The sequence below is a fragment of the Malus domestica genome, chromosome 17 (genome assembly GCF_042453785.1).
Source record: "Malus domestica chromosome 17, GDT2T_hap1".
In the NCBI taxonomy this organism is placed as follows: Eukaryota; Viridiplantae; Streptophyta; class Magnoliopsida; order Rosales; family Rosaceae; genus Malus; species Malus domestica.
In genome coordinates this window covers 18113427-18137291 of record NC_091677.1, presented here as the reverse complement: position 1 = coordinate 18137291, position 23865 = coordinate 18113427, and the positions used below count along the sequence as shown (strand labels likewise).

At 35.5% G+C, this 23865-nt stretch overlaps 2 protein-coding genes across 2 annotated transcripts; one reads left to right on the top strand and one right to left on the bottom strand.

Moving 5' to 3' along the window:
* The first annotated feature begins 3524 nt into the window (after window positions 1–3524).
* LOC114822709 (uncharacterized) lies at window positions 3525–6172 on the top strand. Its single transcript, XM_029097711.2, has 3 exons — window positions 3525–3918; window positions 5180–5279; window positions 5836–6172. The coding sequence occupies exons 1-3, from the start codon at window positions 3654–3656 to the stop codon at window positions 5906–5908; spliced, it is 438 nt and encodes a 145-aa protein (XP_028953544.1). The 5' UTR covers window positions 3525–3653; the 3' UTR covers window positions 5909–6172.
* A 2674-nt stretch (window positions 6173–8846) lies between these two features.
* LOC114822531 (myb-related protein 330-like) lies at window positions 8847–10914 on the bottom strand. The gene is made up of 3 exons (XM_029096934.2): window positions 10525–10914; window positions 10197–10326; window positions 8847–9976 (listed from the first exon to the last, which is right to left on the bottom strand). The coding sequence occupies exons 1-3, from the start codon at window positions 10655–10657 to the stop codon at window positions 9118–9120; spliced, it is 1122 nt and encodes a 373-aa protein (XP_028952767.1). The 5' UTR covers window positions 10658–10914; the 3' UTR covers window positions 8847–9117.
* Between the last annotated feature and the right edge of the window lie 12951 nt (window positions 10915–23865).

Sequence of the window (23865 nt, the reverse complement as noted above, 5' to 3'; positions counted from 1 at the left end):
TTTTGTTCTCATTCTTTTGGGGTCACTTTGTAAAAACCTAAACTTTTGGGCCAAAATGCAAATACACAAAAGTATCTAAAACTTTATGTAATTGCACAAAAGGCCCCAAAAACATCCACACTTGGGGTGGCCGGCCATTTAATGATGTTTTGAAAAAAAATCTAAAAAATTTTGAAAGTTGTTTTTGGTGGGTGAGGAAAAGGGTGAAAGTGATGATTTGTTTGAAAAATAAAGTCTATGACTAATTATGACAAATATTAAAACCATTCCATCACATCTCACCAATAACCTCAATCATCAAAATTTAAACCAAAACTTTATGAAAAACATAAAACTTTTGAATCAAAAACTTCAAAACTTTATGTTCTTGGCAAGAACTTCAAGAACATTGAAGAACACTCATGAAAACTCATAATAGCTCCATGAATGTTTTCACTTACCAAAACTCATTTTTTCAACACTCAAAAGAGAGCTAACATCCTAGGGTACTTAGGGGTTCCAAAAGTCACTTTAAAACCATTTTAACAAGACAAACATGAACCCAAAAAATCACCCTTTGGATTTGGCCGAATTTCCCAAAACACATGGCACCAAATTTTAGTTCCAATATTCATGCTTAAATGAAATACATCTACAACATTTGAGATGCTAAATTTTCTAGCAAAATTTATAAATTCAAAAGCAAGAACAAAGCTTGTAACATTTACAACATTTAAATCACAAAATATGAAAGTCACAAAACCCAAAAGGATTCACCATAAACTAGGCCTAGGCTCTGATACCACTTGAAGGAAAAATTTTGTCCTAGCTAAGAACAAGTATGAACATTTGAATACATATGCATACTATTAACTCATTAATATAGGCATGCATCCAAAAAAACAATTCAATAAAACCCATGACTTTCAAAGCCTAGTATATGGTGAACCAAAATGAACTCTTTAACAACATTAAAGAGAAAGAAGAATTTAGTGATTCTTTACCCTTGAAGCTCATCCTTATTTACACAAGGGATTCACCCAAGTGGAGGGCCTTCAAGTCACCTCCAATCTCCTTGAATCCTTCTTGTGTTTTCTTCCCTTTAGTGCTCCTTTGATGATTTGAGGAAAAAGGATTTGTTCTCCAAAACACCAAAAGCTTGATGTCTCTAAGTCTCTTCACCAAGGTTGTATCTTGTGAAGATGATATGGATGATTAAAAGAAGAAGAGATTGCTAGATATTTCTTCCTTTAATGGCCGGCCTCTTAGAAGAAATAGAGAGAAAATGTCTCATCAAATTTCAACTTACCAAACCCTAAAGCTATAAAGTTGAATTTATACTTCATTTCTTTGGTGAGTGGCAAACTTGCAATTAAGCAAACTTTGCCCATCCAACCCTAATGGCCGGCCTCCTTGGTGTTATTGGGCTATTTGCCCATTTTGTTTTAGTTGTCATACAACTTAAACATAATGGGCCTTTTGGACCAAAACGCTTTTGGGCCCCGAAACCCAAAACCAACATATAAGCCCAATACGAACCTTTCGTATAATTAATTAACTAATTAATTAATCTTGACCATTCTTCAATTAAACCATTTAATTGCTTATCCATTTCATTTGATTTCTTCACATACATCCTTACTCGGTGTACGATCCATTAGGTTCTAATTAGCGAGGCAGTGGGCGATGTTACTTTTAACTATCGATTATGAATTGAAACCACATTTCAATTCTCCCTTTCATTGATTAGTGTTTGCTAACCATTAGGGCTTCCACAAACCATGGTTGACGCCTAGCAGCATGTCATGGTTACCCAAGCTAAGTAGAATTGGTTGGAGAACCTATCCAGTTACAACTACAATGCAATACGGTCCTTCTCTAATACAATACTCTTAATCACATTGTTTAAGTGATAGTTTGTTTCATGTCTACTATCCAATGTGATTCTTTCTTATATGATTCCCTTGAATATGATTTGGAACAACCTTCCTCTAGTCATATTCATTTGCTTTGGCCAAAGACTTTAGAATCATATCTTAGAGTATTCTCCCTCCACCATGGAAGGTTAGAGATCCCTTGTTGTACATTCATATGCCTACATGACTAGATAGCTTGACCCCAACAATGCCGTGGACACTCCGAGGGAATGCCGTTGACAGGATCAAAGATCAAGGACCTAACCATTAGACATCTATGATGCCTCAGGTCAAAGGACTACTTTGCATATTGCAACCTTAGAGTTCTTACATGACATGTATGTTCAAACTCTGATTTGATCGTAGTTCAGTGTACTCGATTACTATTTCGAGAACCTATGTGTCTGTCTTAGTGTCCAACACCAAATCACTTGAGACTAGTCATACTCACACTTGAGTCAACATAACACATACTAACCTTAGCGGATTGTCAATGCCCAATTGGCAATCCTATGGCTAGGAACGTTTTAGGAATGAACATAAGAGAAAGGTCTCGATAATCTAACTCACTTAGATCACTTATCTCTTAGAACAAATACATTCCTTGGATTCACTTATTGCTTAAACACATGATACAATAAACAGTGATTAACAATAAGATTTGCCCTCCATTAAACATATAAAAGTTTAACATAATAAGTATTCCAAAAAGCTATTACATCAAATGAGTGGCTTTGTGGGCATACTTCCAACAACAGCTTGCCCAGCTCAGCAACCCAACGCGCTAGCCACCTCAGTTCGAGTCGAGCCGACCCCTATTCCGCGCCACCAGCAACCTCGTGGCTCCTTTATCGTGTGTTACCCAACATCCTCGGCCCTCACCAAGCTAATTTTTTAAGTCCCAAAGACTCCCAAAAAAATTCAAGAAGAAGAAAATTCAAGCACGGAGAAGAAGAACAACAATGAGAAACGACTCCTTGCAAGGGCAAGAGAAAAAGAAAGCTAGGGGAAGGCAAAGAAAAATTTCCTCTGGCTTCTCTTCCTTGTTGGAATAATGATTGTTCTCCAAATTTATTTAAACCCCTGCTTAAGGCAGAATTAAATAGGTATTGGAGACAATTGGTTTTCCTTTTCCTTGAAGAAGTCTATCTCCAAATCAAGAAATGAGATCAAGTTCAAATTGGGAAACAACTCTACAAGCCTGTTAGAATAGTCTTTCTGGAAATATAATCAGTCATCACACTTTGTCTTGTACAATTGCGATTGAGTCAAATGGTCTAATTTCACTCATGTGGGAGAATGTAAGAACCTTGATGAAAGTGAGTTTCATCAGTCATATAAATGTAGTGCAATATTAATGGCAAAGTGTTGAGACAATTGGGTGAATTCTGATGCGTGTTTCTCGCCCGATTTTCTTTTATTTATAGTAGTATGAAAGATTAATTTCTTACCCCTAATAGGTGGTAGAATACCTTAGAATTTCCTAAAACAATATAGTATTTACACTATAACATTCATAAACTATTAGAACTGCAACAAATATAACACTTTTTACCGTTTAATTTTAGAGTGAAGCAGTTTGTTTGTTTGTTTTTTTTTTAAATGTAAATACCAAACGGGCCTCAGTCCCCTCTGTATGCCGTAACCATATTTTTAACGACAATAAAATTGGTGTCGTCCATGCCTACACTCCACCCATCTCTCCAGTAGCTACATTGGTTTTAGCAGAAACTGAGCAGCTCCATCTTCTTCCAAGAAATGGCGTCCAAAACCCTAATTCGAACCGGAGCTTCCCTCATAAACCGGTTCCTATCCAAGCCATTGCTCCACCCGAACCCGAGTCCGAATCGCCATATTGTCTCTCACGGCCTCGAAATCACTCCCAAGATGTTCCCGTCTCTCTCCCACTTCGACACCTCCCTCCGTTTGCCCCAAAACGACGCCGAATCGCTTAGACGGGTCTCCTCTGAAGGGTTCTTGTACCCCTGCGGCCTCCCTTATCTCCCGTTCTACTTACCTGACGGTACTCTCTCTCACTCTCCCATCATCGGTTTCTTCTAATTTGATCGTATGGAAAGTTTGTAATTTTATTCGGTATTTTGAATTTAATTTACTGTTTGGTTGCTGAGAAAATGTTGGAAAATATTAGAATCAGCAGTTTTGTGCTAAATTGCGCTTTTTAGGACTGCACGAAGTAGACAGATTTATTTGGCGTGTAATTATTTAATATTCTCAGTGAGCGGGCAGATGACATCAATTTGAGAAATTTAGTGTATTAGGAATGAGAATTTTGATTGGCTTTGTTCATAGATTTCGGTTTTTTGTTTCGGAAAGAAATAAGCATTTCAGTAGTATAATGCCATATTCCCTGAGTTGTATATTTGTATATAAACATTGTTTAGCTTCTAAGCATGTCCTTCATTGGCAGCTTTCATACCTCTAAGCGTGGCTGGATGCTTTGACTTGATAGATTTTGGGGTGTTGGGGATCTGAAACTTAGTTAATCTCATAAGCTGGGTTTGTAATCACTTTACAGATTTTGTTCTTGAAGCCTTAACTGTCATTTACGTTTTTAGGCACACAAGTATACTTCTTTGTCAATTTTTTTTTTCTAATAAATCATTGGTCTTGGATCATGACCATCACATAGACAGCGAATAGATGCTTAAAGTCGTTAGATTGGGTTCTAAAGTAAAATTTGATTTTTCATGTACAATAATTTTTCAACATGAACAACCATCAATCACATATTTTGGTAATGCTAATGCCGGGCAGAAGCAAGTTTCTTTTTGAGGTCTATATTGTTTTTTGGAGAACATTACAGAGAGAATATTATTCTTTTTTAGGTTAAGAAATATCTGTGTGAAATTGTATAGCTCAGAAGTTACTTGTATAAAAATCTCTGTCTCTCTCTCTCTCTCTTTTTAACACAAATTGTGTGGTTCTGTGTCCCGTTGTGTATTTCAAAAGAGATTAGTGTAAAAATCTTTTTTTTTTTTTGATAATTGTGTAGTTCTATGTGAAGTTGTGTAGTTTAGAAGAGATTCATGTAAAACTTTCGTTTTTATGTCCTTTAGTCTTCTTCCCCTGTAATTGTCATTTTAGGATGGGAAAACCCAACTTTTGATGTTTTAATAAGTACCAAAAGGAACAGAAAAGAAGAGTTGTCCAAAAGGCAATTCCTGCTAAGTATGCCGGCTGGATAAAAGTTAACTTGTAATTTCACAGCGACTCCATTTATGCTACTTTCAGTCATGCTTAATTTATATTTTATTATTTCTCAGGAGGTGATTCTTCATCAACAGAGCCAATGCTGTTATTTCCAAAGCGAACGTTCCAGCCCAGTACCATCCGGCGGAAGAGGAACCATGGATTTTTTGCTCGGTCTCTCTCTCTCTCTCTCTCTCTCTCTCTCTCTCTCTCACACACACACACACACACACACTCACTATAGAAAACCTTGGTTTCTTCTCGCAAGAGGTCTTGTTTTTAAGATATAGCATGTACAATTTTTTAGGATGCTTTTTAGATTTAGTTCTATGGTTTTAATAGTATGGCAAGTATATATAATGCAAATTTTAGGTTTATATGTTTATCAATGAAAAGGATTAAAGTAGTTATGGGCAAGTAGATATAATGCTAATTTTGATCTCAATCAACTTCTTTCTGATATGCAACATTACTTTTAGCATTTTACTTGATGCAATTTTAGTTACCTGGATAATGGATCATCAAAATTAGCCTTGTCCATAACTCTCACTAAACTTGTATACTTTTCAAAACGTGATGCTAGTTTATCTGTCAGATCAGCTTATGAGGGCGCTTACTTTTCTAAACAAGCTTTTGTGAGCCGTGTTGTCTCTTATTTTCAAGTTTCAACATCAACCAGTAATCTGTATATTTTGCATTTGTGATTAACATATTTATCACATGAACACAGCAAGGCAACCAAGGGTGGACGGAGAGTAATTGCTAGAAGAATAGCGAAAGGTCGAGCAAGAGTTACAGCTTAACATTTCTTTCGCTGGCCTAGTCTTACCTTGGGATCTAGTCGACAAGCTTACCTTTGGATCATGGTAATGTTTGGTTCTTTTTGTAGTTGTTTAGCCTTGGAGTGCTGTGGTTCTTTAGCAGAACCAGAATTAGTTTGATGACATTTTCTTCTAGCAACCTTGAAGGTGTTGACTACTAAATCACGTTCCAAGTATTTATGCTTGTCAGAAATTTCTTGTTACCTCAGAACTTCATAATGTTAGCCAGTTTAGTAGTTGATTTTCTTTTCTGTGTGATTCTGGTTCGGCATGCTGCTGTTTTACTAGGATTCAAACAACAGAGCCTGGAGCAAGTGACCCTTTGAGCCCTTGCATAACAGCGTGAGTTCGAACACTCTCAGTGATTAATCTAACAAAATCTATTTTTCAACCAAAAAAAAAAAAACAACAGGGCCTGGAAAAGCAAGGTCAAGCTTATAAACTGTGGCCTGTTTTGTTATTGAGTTACAACGGTATATGCATCATGTCGCATGCAAGTTTCTCTCACGATTACATTGTTTAAAATTATCATTTAGTGGAAGGTTTTCAACGATTTTCTCTTGTGATTTCATTGTTTGTTTAAATTATCAATTTATCAGACTCGGATGGATTATGAAACTTGAGCTTGTCACTCAACGCCAATATATTTTTCTATCAACAAATTAGAGGATTATTAATTTTGACCAACAAATAATTTAGAGGATTACTAATTTATTAGATTAATCTAGCAAATTTGGACTTAGTGAAGTTGGCTAGAGTAGTTGATAAGATCAACGAGAGAAGGAAAGAGGAAAATAAAGGGAAAAAAAAAAGGAATTAACTCGGTAATTTCGTTCATAATTCATCAAAAGAACGTCAATAATTCCTTAAGTTCTCTCACTAGGACTCAATTCTAATAGAGTATATCAGCAGTGATTCCTCCATTATGCGCTGAAGTTCAAATCTTTTTTGTAATTTGATTATAGTATATCAATTGTGATTCGTTTGTCCTTTATGCACTAAACTTCGAATCTTTCTTGTAATTTGATTTAATTTAGTAATAGATGACTCGTTACAATTTCCGAATGAACGTTAATATCACCACATATTTAAGACCCGGATTCATATCACAAATTTAAGACCTTGCCCAGGAACTCTTCTGTAGCAAATTCAAATTAAAAACGGGCCCATTTGAACCTGCTTAAAATACCACTTCTGCGACCTAGACTCGAGACCTGTCTCATGAATCTTTTGTTTGTAGGGAAATGTTAAACATTTTTTCTCTTTCATATACATCTCTGTTTAATTTTGTCCTTTTTTTTGTTTGTTTTATTCAATTTGATGATCGTAAATAAATAATAATTTGTGAGAGGCTAAAAATAATGTGTAGCCACTTAGTATTACGGTCTGGTGGTATTCCTTTTCGTTTGTGAGAGATTTAGATTTGATTATCGCCAAAGACAAATTTGAACCACATTATTACTACCCCGTTGTGAGGCTAAGCTCATCCCCTCTTCTTTAAGGGAAATTTAGAAATTAAAATAACCAAAATTTGAACTCCATATAGAATTATAGCCAACTTTTAAAATTTATGATAATTATAATCAAAAGTTGATATAAAATTACTAATATACCATTAATGACAACTTTTAACAAAACAAATCCAAAGACTCTCAAAACCCAAATGATTTTGCTGCTTTACGCTTCCCGATCTTCAATGTTTTCCTTCACACTTGATTGTTCTTGTTTTTCAGCACAAAATTTAGTCCAAAAAATAGAAGGAAGGAGTTGGACAAATGTGGGTTCTTGGGTGAAGCGAATGTAGTTCAATTGACTAAAGGTTTCCTCATTTGACTGAAACTCCTTATGCATATTTGAATCTTGGTTGCTGAGCTCGGAAGAAGCGTGGGATTTGAGTGATTATCTGGTCTACAAAAGGGAAAGAAGAATAGAGATTATATTCATATATCCCAAATTACTTCCCTCACATTCTTTTAATTTTTTAATATTTTTTTTATCAAGTGTTAGTGTTGTGTAAAATATCTAAAAAATATTTAAAAAAATAAAAGAACGTGGGGCAAATAATTTGGGTTGTGTGAATATAATCTCTCAAGAAGAAAAAGGAGTGAACTTTAGAGTGTGGAAAACAAATGAGTTGTCCCTCAGGAGCAAAACTCGCTTCTCCTCCATCGCCTTCGTAGCCCAGACCTTGGATTGGGGTGGAGAGGACAACATGCTTACCATTGTCAGAGCGACGGCAACGTGGAAAACAGGTCTTTGAGGAGGGAGGGAGGGAGAGAGGAGAGAGAGAGAGAGAGAGAGAGAGAGAGAGAGAGAGAGAGAGAGAGAGAGAGAGAGAGAGAGGACGATTCGAATGTCGAGCCACAGGAGGAGGCCAACGTATTTGTTGGAAATTTAGCTTTTGATGTTGATAATCATAAATTGAGAGGGCTGGAATTGTTAGGTTGTTGAGATGAGGCTTTGAATTTGTTTTGTAAAAAGTCTTAATCATTAAGGGTATATTAGTACTTTCATATCAACTTTTGGTTATACATTTCATAAATTTAAAAAGATGGCTATAATTCTATATAGTGTTCCAATTTTGGTTATTTTTTCAAATGTCCATTCTTTAACGTAGATAATATCGTTTGCTTAAAATTAAAAAAAAAAAAGTGTAAAAATCAACTTTCTAGTACTGCTGGATGGGTCAAGAATTTGTGGCCTAAATTATTTTCTAAGGTTTGACTTTAGGCTGTACTGTTTGTACTCTACCTGGTGTGCTGCACACTTCTAGCTAGTCTCGTTATAGTCTTCGTAATGAATTAATCAAAAAATGATTAACAATCAGAAATAAACGGTAAGTGTGCAGAAAGAGAAAAGCAACTCCATATGGTATTTTTCAAATAATAATGAAGAAGGTGCTAGAGTACAATATAAAAGATATTCAAATAGAGAGTACTTTGACCAGAGTATAATAAAGTGAGCAACATGTGAAAAGAGAGAGAAACATATGGTGTCTCAACAAACATCACTTCCTAGGGAGCGCGAACTAGCAACATTTAGGTTTTCTAGTAATGGGAATAGCGTCACCTTATGCAAATGTCAAGATACAAATATATGCAATTTTCATTCTATGAATATTGAATCCAACCATACAAAATACCTAATTCGCAAATTTAGATCATGTCTAATAGCTAGGATTCCAAGCAGCTTCAATGAGCGTTAAAGTTTGTGTCGAATTGGTTGCTTGATAATGGTAACAAGGATGGAGATGCCGATGAAGGCGATGACGATGATGAAGATGATGGCAACAATGATATGATGGCATCAATGCACTCTAATTGATTGGATGGAAATTGAAGATCTTGAGGGTGAGATCCATGACTAGATGTAAAGCATGATAATTTGGCAAGTGAATCAAGTTCTTCTAGATCAGATGGGTATAATATTGGCATTCTACAAACATTACCATCAATGATCTCACAAAATTTAGGCACGGTGGCTAAAATAAAAGGATTTTCATAAGTGACTGATGCTGACGATGCCATACTAATTGGAACCATGAGCTCATTACCAATATTATTATATTGAGCAGCTGCAGCTTCATTGATGCTGAAATTTTGAACTTGCTGAATATTTGGATCAAATTGGGGTTGGGGTTGATATCCTGCGGACCATGATGAGGACTCATATGAGGATGAATTATTTGATGGTAATTGGAAGGGAGGCAAAAAACAATCGACGAAATTGGAAGCGTAATTGGTCTGGTCTAACTTGAGAATGTTATTAAAATCACCATGATAATTGAGACCTAGTGATGGCATTGGTGATGGAACAATGGGGAGGTATAGCTGATCTTGTGGTTGAGAACCCAAATTAGGGTTTGTATTGAGAGTGAAGAAACCTTCCTCAGAGCCATGACCACTAGGGTTGTGAATATGATCATTAGAAAAGGTCGCAAATGCAGGAATAACTTCATGCGAAATGAGCTTCTTTTTTATGCTCGAGTTCCAAAAGTTCTTCACTTCATTATCTGTTCTTCCTGGCAGGTGCTTGGCTATCTGAGCCCATCTGCTTATAATTCACATATCAAGATCATTATAATCAAGAGAGAAAGAACATAGGGTGTATGTATTGGCACTTCAATCATGTCATCTTGCACTCCTTAAATTTTTGCTTATATTTTTATAAATTTGAAGTGCGTGATGACTTTCTTGGACTGTCAATAACAGCTATCAAAACATACACAATGGTGATATAAGCTAATATTAAACAATTCGAATATTTATACCTGTTGCCTAGAATGCTATGGAGTTCAATAATGAGTGCAGCTTCTTGGGGAGAGAAGCTCCCACGTTTTAAGTCAGGTCTCAGATAATTTATCCATCTCAGTCTACAACTCTTTCCACATCTCTGAAGGCCTGGCCTCATGGAAGAAAATTAAAAAAAAAAAAAACTAAAAATAAGAAAACTTAAGTGAAAAATTGTAATGGGTTAATTAGCAACCAATATCCCAAGCAATCCAAAACATAAATATACGTATATATGCAGAGCGATAACGAATATATATGTATATACACATGTTGAGCTAGAGAGAGAGAGAGAGAGAGAGAGAGTACCTGCAAGTTTAGGAACTGAGCTCCAGCAGCCATGGCTATGTGTTGTGATGTAGTTGATGAGTTTTTCATCTTCCTCTGGAGACCATAGCCCCCTCTTCACTTTCTGTTTGTTGCAGCATGAGTGATGTCCCATCTCTCTTTCTCTCTCTCTCTCTCTCTCTCTCAAAGTAGTATTGCAGCCAAGGCAGAAGAAGATAAAACGGAAAAAGAGATATCAATAGAGACAAAGGGAGCTAGCTCTTTAGCTCGACTTGTATGATTAAGCAGCAGAGAAAAAGGAAACAAAAAGAAACAGTGAACTGAAAATGTACAAGCTGGTAGCCACGGCTAGTGTCTGATCACTCAGAAAATATGAACAGATAAGAGAAAAATGGATGCATGACATGAGCGTGTAAGTACAGTGGTGGTGGTGGATTTAATGTTTGGGAGCAGTACATGGTAATATATATGGTGGCCCCTGTTAGGGTTTCTGGCAAAGGGCTTAAAAAATGCAGTATCTTTCTGTGGGACTTGTTGGCTTGTAGTGGATTAATCCTTAGCTCACTCGGAGATATGGGCTGGCACGTGCACGTGTCTCACATGCAGGGTGGTGGGTCCTGCCTGTGTATTTGTCGGGTCCTACTCTTGGGAGACTTATCTTTTGCTCAGAGAGGATCAATGTGCAGGTACACAGGGGAATGAAAATGTGACAATTGGTTTAATTCATGAAGATTGAAGTCTTAGCTGGATTTTAATGAAAAGTATTTTAAAATGGACTTTGAAATGTTTGATTTTTTTTTCTTTTTCCAATTCTTTTTCTTGCTTGCAAAGGAGTCAACCCAAGTACATAAATTAGAAATCGGATCCCCTCTGGAGCAATATATGGGGAGCCTGCTATCCAGACCATTGAAATTTGATCAAACGGCTGCAATTATTATAACTTTTAAAAGCCCTTCCGTTTATAGTCGTTGAATCAAATTTCAACGGCCCGATGGTCCTGCTCAGCAGGCTCCCCATATATTGCTTTAGAGGGGATCCGAGTCCCATAAATTATTTAGACGATGATGTGTGTTTATTTAAAGAGAATAGGAATTTGAATACTTTTGATTCTTGAGTTTTCCACGTTTTGTTAAATATGAAAATGAGAATCATTATGAAACACGAATACTTTAGGTTATGCCTCTCATATTCAATATTTAGTTGAATACGATACTTGTTGGATACTCATCAATATGTATCAACGGATATTGCTTTGACTTGATGAATACACAAGAAAATCAATAAAAGGCAAAGCTTTAATTTAAATATGATGAATGTGAAGAGTTTTCCTCTATTAAAACTATATGAATACGAGTCTCACACTTCTTTTTCTATATTTCAAGAGAATTAGATTCCATATTTTTTTCTCCAACAAATTAAATGAACTTGAATTTAGATGATGAATGTGAATTTTTGTGTTATTAAAATATGTATTTTTATTGTTGTGTACTATTATATTTTTAATTATTGTATCCATAACGTATCGCATCCTAATTTTGAAAACTTTTTTGTATCGTCGAGTCGTGTATTGTATCACCATATCCCTATTCGTGCTTCATAGGAGAATCATCTCACTTCTTAAAATCATCAAGTATCTAGGAAACATAATTCAGGCCATTGTTTACCAATACATATGGAGTCAGAAAAAGTGTGAGTTGATCTGGTTCTCTTTACTTGGTTGTCCTATTTTTGTGTCATCTGACTCTTTCCTTTTTTTCATTTATGTTAAGTAAATCCGAGTTCTCTTATCGCATATATGTTTAATAAGAAAATTCCATGAAGAATTGAATATGATCAAGGATCATACAAACAAGAAACTTACGTAATTCATGTGTTCAAATTATTCTCTTTTAACACAACCATGAACATCCATGTCAGGTTACTATTATTAATGTGATTCGTATAAGCTAGCTTGAACGGAGAAAGGCTCAAACACTTGAAAAGAAGTTATTTGGTTTTATATATTCCTTCTTACTTTTGATGCTTTGCATGTTTAGTCATCCTATGATTTGCAATGAATAAATGTAAGGAGGCAACCAATGCTTTGCTTGAAACTCCTATAAACTTATACTACTAGAATATGAAAATCTAATAAAACTTCTACAACTAAAAAATGGGGTATAAACCACTCAGTGCCGAGTTTAAATTTTCTCTACACTCAAAAGGGTTGTGGCCTCTCTAATTTTGTGACACATGTCCACTCACTTAGCCCAACTTAACAGTATAATTTCTCTATGTTATCTCCTAAACTTTCTTTCTTAAAAAAAGGCCAAGCGTCTCACATTTGTTATCACGGCGATTGACCAGCACCCACATTCAATCCTCAAATCATCCATAGTCACACACCGAACAGTCCTTTCCTTCCCCTCCATAGCTTTGTTGATTGGGCACATCATCACCAGTCCACCATTCTCAAATAAAACTTGAATTTTTTTTTTGTTTTTTTTTGTTTTTTTGTTTTTGTATTCCAAAGGAAGAGTTGTCCAGCAGCCAATAGCTAATCCGATTATTTCTTATCAGTCGCCACGGTTACTGTACATCTGAGGCCATTAAAGGGTTTAGAAACACACAAAAATTACGCCTCCATTTGGTAATGTTATGCTTTTATTTAATTTTAACATTTTATTAAAGATAAAGGTGGCATGGAAACAAAGTGAAAAAAAAGGATGACAGAGAAAAAAGGGAGAGGATAGACTGCAAGTGTATTAGTGTCGTAACTGTGGTTATAAGTTTTATATTATCTTTCACGAACAGGAATTAGATAGAGAAATTTATTGAAAGGGTTGAAGAATCTTGTTGTGCACCACTTTTTGTGTGCATCTGGGGCTCCATTTTGTTGACAAATTATGAAAAGCAATTGAGAATAAAAAGCAGGCTTTTACATTCTGTTTGAGGATTCCTTGTTAATATATAATTGACTTAATTGCTTTGTTTTTTATATAATATGAAACATGATGCCAAAGTTCAAAGTACAAATTACAAACGTGTCGATTGAGCTGTACAAATTAATCGATTCATCAGTCTAATCCACATAATTTAGAATACCGTTGGCAAATATACAGATCCTAGCAGGCACTATATATTGTTTATGAGTACAACTGTAAAACGATCCAATAATTAGAGGTGCTTGGTGGGACTGTTAGACTGGATCCATCGAAGTCCATTCTTTACGGTTTTTCTAGTTCGATTCTCTTTGATTCAGAATAAGTTGTAGCAACTCAACTTGAGTTTGTTACATACACGCGTCTCGCACAGTGAGAGCTTGTAGTTTAACTTTTCTTTTTGTTTATGGTGTTTGGTTCAACAATCATACTCCATGATCTCTAGAATTACGAACAAAAATTTCACTTGCATGTTAAAGAAAATTTAAAAGAAGCCGATCGACATGTTTGAATTTTAAGCGTGTTAGAAAATTTTAAGCGTATTAATTTACTTTTGTGTTTAAGAAGTCACTATATATATTGAAATTTGGGATATATGTCTATCAAATGGACACACAGAAATGCAGTTCCAGATAGATTAATGATCTTCAAGAAAAATCATGTTAGTGGTGAACCAGGGTGCAAATTAGGCTTCCTACCAAGCATGTGATATTAATTGGTTGCGTCTGATAGAAAAAGCAAAACTTTGGAATGCTTATGATGGAAGAAATAAGACCAACCGAGATTCTTGATTTATTGTTTCACATGCAACAATTAATTGCAACAAACTCTTTTGCTTAAAATGTTGAGCCATCAAAGGACACTAGCTGCAAGAGATTTTTGTTTTTTTCCCTACGTATTGGAGAATCAAATGAAAAAAAATGAAAGAATGACTAGGTCATCCATTGTCTTCTATCAACAGGTTATTGATCCTGGTATGGGTCATTTTCAATCAAAATATTGTTCGACAAATTTAATCAATTTTAGATTGTACACATTTTCCATGTTTGTGTTTTACTTTTCCTCTCATTGTTTTTGCTTTGCTTTACTTATGTGAGAATGATTATGTACAAATGCAACAAAATCAAGAAAGAAGTAACAACTTTAATTTGAGGATGATTATATACTCTTTTTTTTTTACGAACAATAGCGTTAGTGAATTAAACTGTTAGTTGTTAAGAGGGAGGAAATCAATGAAGATCAAACCAGCACTAAAGTGCTTATACATCATTGTTTTCTGTCACTGTGCCAAAGCACTATAAGCAAACCTTATTTTCTATTTTTATACCTTCTAAACACCATTTCTCTTGAATATGAGTAAAAAGTCAACAGTAATCAATTCTAAAATTACAGAAAACCTTTTTATCCTTAGTGTGTGTGTGTGTGTATATACACACATACATTCATTATATGTGGTTTAATTAATATCCCAGTAGATAAAGTGGTGAATTTTTATCTATGCTTCCTATGTTCCAAAACTCCTATTCTTCTAAATTATTATAATAGTTCGAACTGTTCTCCCTCTCTTTAATAAAAATATATTTTAAAACATATATATATATATATATACATTCTTTCTATGTTGCGGTTAGCTGCGTTTATAGATATAATATTGAGACAAACCTATAACATCGACCATATCAACGACCCCATATCGATTACATACCTTCATTTTTTTAAATGTGGTTAATCGCAACATGAACCCTAAACTCCAAACTCTAACCGCACCCTCTGAAAGACTGAAATGAAAGATATGAATCAAGTATATATGTCAGCGTATAGTTTGAAACACAATGCTTGGTTAAGTTGAAAGCTTCAATAACTATATATCATTTTCAATTTTTCATCCATGTTGGATTTATCCAATATAAATCAACCTTTATATGGTCTACTCCATGTAATAGGAATGTATAATTAGAGAATAATGTGGATTGTGATTTGATCTCTTAAAGATATCAATCATATAGAAAGTATCTTATAATGGAAGTAGGATTGATAGAATCCTTAATTGAATGTGATTATGATACTTTACCCTTGACGCTAAGAAAGTAGGTTTAGGTTTCCTTTATGGATGAAAACCCTAGCCCTTAACTTATTTAAATACAGCTCTCTATAAACCCTAGAACACACGACAAGTGTTCCCATAGAGCATTGTCATAAGGCTAGGAGTTTGTAGAAAACTTGGTGTTTCTTCTTCTCAGTTCAACGACTGCCATGACTGCTAGAGCTTCATCAAGTTAGGGTTTCAATATAGTTATATTTATTATCACATGCATTAGTGTTCTAACCATGCAATCTTAAAGGACAACAATCCACTCTAGGTTCTGTACGATAAAGTGCAACGCTACTAAAAGCAGAAGTTTTAAAGAAAATTTGGAACCACAAGTAATTGGCCTAAGGATCAGTGTCAAGGGGGGTTGGTAGGATGATTTTGAACCTGAAAATATATATCATCAAACTATATATGTTGCAAAATATTGGATTAAACATGGAAGTTGAGGTAACCCAACTTTCTTATAAATCCATACAACATATTCTTTTTCTTGATGTGAGATTAATACTCTCAACATGCCCCTTCAAAGTACGTGGACAACATAAATTTGGTGACATAGAGCATATGTGGTTCTTGGGCTTTACACGCGAAACAACCTACTTTGATACTGTGAAGAAGGTTGAGGTTCCACAAAACCAACTGGCAATATAGGTGAGTAGCTTAACTTACTTATAAGCACATGCAAAGTCTCTCATTTTTTTTATGTCAGATTCATACTCTCAATAACCAATGAGCTACTCTTTTTATGACATGCATAAAGGAGTTGAAAATTTGTAAATTATAGAATCTAAAGCAAATACATTATTAACTTTTTAATTGATTGCAACAAAAGGTCAAAATCCACAAAAGAAAGTGTTATCGAGTCCTTCTGTAATCAAACACGATGATGATATGAAATCACATTTTAAATCTACTCCATAAAGTGTAGGCTGTGTAGCAATATTGAAACAAAGTAACAATTAAGTACTGCAGAAAAAATGACACAGAAAATTAAAGCTGCATGCAAGAAAAAAAACAGATTGTAGTACGTGACCCACCACACTGAGTTGCTTTTCTTCATGTGAAAGAAAGTTTACGTGTTTACTCACAGTTGAAGAAATGTCGCCATTCTTTTTTCTTTCCAGTTTTACTTGCAGAGATCCCCATCAAATGACATGAACAAAATTTCATAGCTTTTGGTGGAATCCTGATTTCTTTCCTCTGTTAGCACGTACCTCCCACGTGAGCAGCTTGTGGACCAATCACAGTGCACCATCTTGGGAGAGAATTGCTTGCATGTAGAGACAAGTCAACCTTTAACGGATTGGAGAGATACTGTCTAAAATTTCTGAAAACATGTGCCCTAGCTTGTGAAATTGACCTACGAACCATTTCATCCTAGTGTGGTCTAGTTGAAAACGGGGAAATTCAGCCATAGGAATATATATGAATTCCAACATTGTGTGAATCGTCAGATCAACATTATTTTACTGATCAAACGGTGTGTGTTTACTTACTGATCAAACGGTGTGTGTTAACAAGGACGGAGCCATCCTTTGGTGCTATTTTCCTTTGAAGTTCATCCACTTAGTGAACAATAGGCCACCCCACTGAACGAACAATTGGTCTAATCTACCTTAACAACTTCTAAGACGAAGGAAGTTACTCTAAACACTGGTACAAAAATCAATTTGCGCGACGGAGCAAATTTCGTCTCACAAAGTATGTTTGCGTGACGCTAAACACAAAACGTCGCGCAAATGGCTTTTGCGCAACGGAACTTTGTGCGACGCTCCTGTGCGTCGCACAAGATTTTGGCGCCAAACGAAGGATCTTTACTACTTTTTTCCCAACTTTGCACGACGAAGCCTGACGTCGCACAAAGCAGTTTTGCCCGATGAAGGCCCACCCGCGTCGCACAAAGTGAACCCAAAAATTATTGTCCTTTTGTCATTTATTCTAACACAAGTCAAAAGCCAAAATAGAATAGGAAAAAATACAGACATCCCAACTCTCTCCCTCACCTGCAGACCCTCCATAGCCGCCCTAATCACACTCATCACTCCAATTCCAACACTTCACTCAAAACTGAGAAAACCCAATTGCTAGAAGAACCATTTAAACGTACCAAAGGTGAGAGCTTTCTTTCCCCCACAATTTTGCTACTTTTCAAATTTTCATTTATTTTTTATGACTTCTTTTTCTTTTGATTTAGTGTATCTGTTTGTTTTTTTAGACAAGACTCGAGGAACTTGTAGAAATTGAAAGCTTTGAATTTTATTTTCCGTTGTAAAAATGAATCTTTCCTTGTTGATGGCTTTTAGAATGAAATGGAATTGTAAACTATGTGACAGAGATAGGCTTTCTAATTTAAATACCTTGATGATACAGGGAGGTGGAAGTGGGCATGAACCTACACATGCTTGGGTTGTGACTAATATATTTTTCTTATCATCATAGGATTTTTGAACTCCTTCAGGTTGTCTTCTTATTGTCAAGGTATAATTTCTACTTTGTCTTGAAGTTTCTTTGTTGGGTTATCCTCTGTATGGTCGGGATGCTAAATGATAGCTGTGGCACAAGTTTTGGAGCATTCTGAAAGACCATTGCTGGTAAAAAGGAAAATTCCACCTTAATTCATATTAAATTATGAAATTGCTTTTAGCTGTAATAGAGACATGAGTGTTGCAACACACTTACCACTGCTATTGCTGACTTCAACATCAATCTGTGCAAGTCAGGCGGTGAATTCAATTAAGATTTTTGTGGATTTAAAGGAGTTATTATGTTATAACTATTAATTAATTAATTAAAATAAAAAAATAAAATAATAAACATAAACCTTTGCAATTTTAACATAAGGTAAAGCTTGCATGCAAATGTGAAAAACAATTAGAGAAATCTGATCAGACCTAAGAAAATAACTAGTCCAAAAAAACACAAATGCCATTAATTTAAAGGAGTTCAAACCCTATGATAATAAGAAAAATATGAGAAAATAAGTAAAGTGACACACAACATTTTATAAGTTAATTATAAGAACAATAGATCACAAAAGTAAAATAAAAACACAAACACTAAATTAAATTAAATACGAAAACTAATAAGATAAAAAAACTTGTTATTGTGTACCTTTGCATGCGTGCTATGCCCTATTTTGGACATGGTGGAGTATTTTAGGATTGAATTTTTAATTATTCTTTATTAATTTTATCTATTTTATTTAGTTTTAGTAATTATTGTGATTTAGTTTATTTGTATGCACATATTTTTGTAACCTTTTTTTCAAGAAAAGCTTAGTTTCTCGTTTGAGAATTAGTTGGATTTCATGCATGGATGCAAAAGCATGACTGCGGTCCAATTAATTCTTGAATTGTCCCATTTTTTATACAATTTAGGAATGCATAGTTATGTGTTGTAGTTTGCGGTTCACGGATTAGATTTCGCTAGTGGAAATTTTGGTAACATTTCCTGATGTTCTTCGAGTACAACGTGGATATTATGTATATACATCGTGCACTTGAAGAACAGTAAGGAGATGCTGCCGAAATTAGCCCACATCGAAATTTAATCCATTGAAATCGTAAATTACTGCACATAACTGTGCGTTCTTGAATGGGATAGGGCCCTTACCAGAGGAATAAGGTGACAAGACAATAGTTGAAGATGTTGTAATTCTTGTACTTTTATTGGGATTGCAGACAATTTTTCTAATTCTCACAACCAGGTAGTTTTTTCTAATTCTCACTACGTTGTATTTTTTTTTCATTTTAAAACTATTACTTTTATGATTGTGAAAAAGTGTTGCGGGTTGTGACTCACTGTTTTAAGGTACTTTTATGATCAAGGGAGGTTTTGCCGAATTTTCTGTACAAATTTAAGCTTAGGGTTTTTACCATTTAAGTTCTTTTGGGCAGCTAAAAAAAACACCAAGGGGCCCAATCGAATGCTGAATGAGGCACAAGCTGTACGTATGTCCGCCTCCTTGATCAAGATTGCGTATGACTCGCGACATCGTGGAGCGGCTACCTCACAGCAGCATAGCAGCATCATTAATAGCTATGGTTTTATTATTTGGAATTGTTGTCCTATACAGTGGGAGTGTTAGGCACAAATTCCCGAGGAGACGAAGGAACTGGTGCAAGACAAGTTGACGGTTAGTATATTAATTTTTAGCCTTTATCATTTTTTTTTTAATTTTGTTCACAAATATTATAAACCAAAGTATATTATCTTAATATTATTAAATTTCTTAATATTATTTTATTGTTTTTCATATTTGTAGGTCAATTTTGATCTTTAGGACATATCCCCTGATGTAAGTGCCTACTTAGAGGAGACCTTAGCAAACCAGTACAAAGATTGGAAGAGCACTTTTCACAAGCATTTTTAGCTATGGGATGATCCGAGATTGCTCACCTAGAGGGTTGCCCAACCAAGTTGAAGGACCAGCCAGAGGATTGGGAGTGGCTCTGCAAACATTTTATGGACCCAAAATTTGTGGTATGTACATAATACTTTAATAATAATTTCTTTCAAATAGTCGCACTAACATGTGTATTGTATGATTAACAGAAGAAATAAGTTGCTGGCAAGAAAGCTCGGGACTCAAAGACACTTCTCCACCATATTAGTTCAAAGCCCTTTTGGTATAGACTTGAGGCACAACGTCAGGTAAAAGTATATTAATTTTAAAATTTTATACAATTTATTTTTTATTATTGATTAATAAAATTTTCTTAATGTTTTTTTTCTTCAAGAGGGTTCTAATTTCCCACAAATTGACCTGTTCAAGGATGTTTACGTTCGACCCGGCAAAGAGATCGCTGAGCAGCTTGATGTAAGTAATTGTTATTATTCTTATTTTTATGAATTGTTGAAATATTATTTATATTTTGTTATTAAACATTATATGTTTTTTGTTTATTATTACAGCGCGATATGGTGGAAAAGAGCACTGCTGTTCTCTAAGAAACAACATTGCAGCTTCACCCGGAGACCCCGATCGAGGACGTCATTGTACTTGAGGATGCAGATCTTCAGATCGTGACTGAGGTCCTGGATCAAAAGTTGGGTCGTCATTATGGCGGTGTACGGGGAAGGCGAGGGTTCGTGAGGCGGGTGCCTCCTCTTCCAGATCGTCCACAGGAGAGGTCAATTCCTTGAAGGAGGAAGTGACAACCCTAAGAGGTCAGCTTGTGGCCTAGGGCGAGCACATTAGGGCCCATGACTAGATGATGAATATGATTGTTCAAGCCTTAGCGATGTCCGGCCTCCAAATCCCGATGCCAGCACCTAATCTTGCTCCACCTTTGACTTCCCAGCCACTTCGCCCAGCCGATACCCAGTAGCATGATGTATTAAACCTAGAAGACTTGTAGTTTTTTCTTTTTTGTTCGAACATCTTGTATGTACATTTTCATATATTCTATAATTAAATACTTTTTCTTGGTTCATTAATTATTGTTTAGAATTTAATTACAATAATGGTTTTGCACGGCGCAGCTCACTTCTTCGTCGCTCAAACCCTTCCTTCACTGCCTTGGCGCTACGGTAGGTGCACGACGAAGGTTCGTTGGGCTAATTTTTGTGCGACGAAGGTCCTGCGTCACGCAAAGCCTTTTTTGTACTAGTGAAATTACGGAAATACAAAAGAACAAATTTCTTTCTAAGACGAAGGAAGTTACTCTAAATGACGGAAATACAAAAGAACAAATTTCTAACTCCACCCTCGTATGTCAGTATGACAAACAATCTCTTACTTTCATGTCACTCAAGTTTTTTTATTTATTAATCGTCTATGCTATAGGGATGTTTTCATGATGCTATTTGAAAAATAGAATAAATTGAATTGTTCCACAGGCCCTCACAAAATTTTTTCTCCTGTTTTTTTCAAGGTTCTAAAAAACGCTAGGCGCTAGTCGGGCGGCGGGGTAGCACCTAGCGCCTAGGCAGCTAGGCGGGGTCTAGGCAGGCGCCTAGGCGGCCTAGGCGGATTTAGGTAAATTTATTGTATATCTTGTAAATAAGTGCATATTGACACTTACAAAAATGTATACTTGTATGAAATTCATGGATAAAATAATAAAAGAATGATAAAATGCAAAAAGAGTATCCAACAATGTCTCTCCAATAAATAAGATTTTTTTTTAATGAATTAGATGGTATAAGATGAAAGTTCATATGATGATAAGTATGTATTACTTAAAAAATATTTTTTAAAGATTATTTGTTATATAGTGAATGAACTTAAAAAAAAGTAAAGGGGTAAACCGTGGTTTGTAGTCCGTAAAAAGGAAGGTGGGGGGACAGTTACTGCACCAAAAAGAGGTGTGGAGCACACCAAACAATATTGAATGTATTATTTGACAATTGATTGGAAGTTGATTACTTTAAAAAATATAAATCAACGTGGGGGAGGTGGGAAGAGAGAGAAACTCATTTATATCATCTTCTTCCCTTCGACTTCTTCTTCTTCCTTTCGTCTTCTGGAAACACAGAAGACAGAACCAGAACAAGAACCCGGCTCTCTGCAACGACAAAACGTCTAAAACGCCCAGACCGCCTAGGTCATCAAATCGCCCGCCTAGGCTGCCCAAGCTGCCTCCGCGCCCGCCTAATCCTCTTGCCGATTTTTAGAACACTGGTTTTTTTCACCTTGAAGATCATGGTGTACAGCTTCACGATACTTGTAGGCAAGGAAGGTTGATAGTAATACATGTTATCCTTGTAACTAGATATGAATGTATGAAGGGACCATATGATGTTTTCCATTTGGTTAATTACTAATAGTGGTGATATGATATCCCTTTTTTATCTTTTTAAACTCCAATCTGGATAACCCACAAGTGCATAATTCATCCTCTTATAACTTGTTCAGAATCTAATTCTGGCCCTTAATGGTGATGCCCACATATTCTCTGAGTGGAGTTAAAGTGATTAATCTTTTCTAAACATGATTAAAAGGGTAATCATAGCTAAGGTTGAACTTTAAAAGTCAAGGTTTTTTAAAGAAAAGCTAAGAAAAGAAAAGGGAAAGTGAAACAGAAAAAATAAAAGGCAGATAAAAGTCCTTTTGGAGTTCACAAAATAGTGAAAGTCAAAGTCTGATAGGTTTAGAACACCGCCATCTTGACGTCCCCATTTCATATAATTATCTCTCCATGTAGTTCTATTATTCTATGTACAACTTGTGTGTTTTGCAAGCGTAATGCCGGTAACAGTTAATTTGAGCAATTTTAGGCCACAAACAATTTTCTTTGGAAAGTGGCTTTTTTTTTTTTTAGTACAACAATATATATTACACTAACAGGAGGGGGAAGTTCGTCTAAGCCACATAATAAGTAACATAATTCGGTATCGAATTTACCATCTATGAGATTTGAATCTAAGACCTCTCACTTATAAGTGAAAAGAAATATCAATAGACCATAATACTGAGTGGCCAGGCCACAAACAATTTAACTCTGCAGGAAACAATCACACTTTACCTGAAATTACAAGATTACAGATAGCAAACCAAGTCCTGTGAAAAATGGAAGTTGCACATTCATTTATCCATATAATCACTCACTCAAAAAACGTTACTTCCCACTATACTCACAACCAATTGTCCAGAAACTTGTCTTAGTTCTCTATCGGTAATCCTTTGAAGCAAATCTCTTTGTAATTTGAACAAAAAGGAAGTTAAAAAAAGGGCAACAAGCTTTTGAAAGCATGGAAAAAAATTCATTTAATGCAAGAGGGCAATTTTCAGTAGACCTTGATCTCACTGATATCTTACTCGTTCAGCTTTGCAAGTGACTACTGGAGAATACAGATCAGAATTGTCATTGCTCCTTGTATCGTCATTGAAAAATCCCATTAACTTGTTATGATAATGATACTCCTCTATGGGATGCCTTTGGATATTAGAACAATTGGAAGTTCTCTGCTTGCCTAAGCTTCCTCTACATTTTCTACCTTTAGGTAGTTTCCAAACACTAAAGTTGAAAACGTAGAAGAATTTGATCCGGAGGTATCATCCTGTACAGAATCAGAACTCGGAGCAGAAAACGAGCGAGTAATTGGATTTGTTGTACGAGGCCTAGCAGAAACCCTAGTTGTAACATTGTTCCTTCTCACTTTCACCTAGTTCTATTAAGAAGAAAATGGATAAAAGCCCACATTTCCATCAGTTCTATGAGAATAAGGAGGAGTCACTTCTGATGGCACACTTTGAATCACTTCCATTAGCCTACTTTCCCAAGGCTTGGCTGCCATCCACTTTTCCAACCAACTCCATCCCGAATTGTTTTCGTCTACCTTCTTATGTCTAACATCCTTTGGTGTCATGTTTCCTCTACTATTTAGAGTGGCACTTGATCGTGG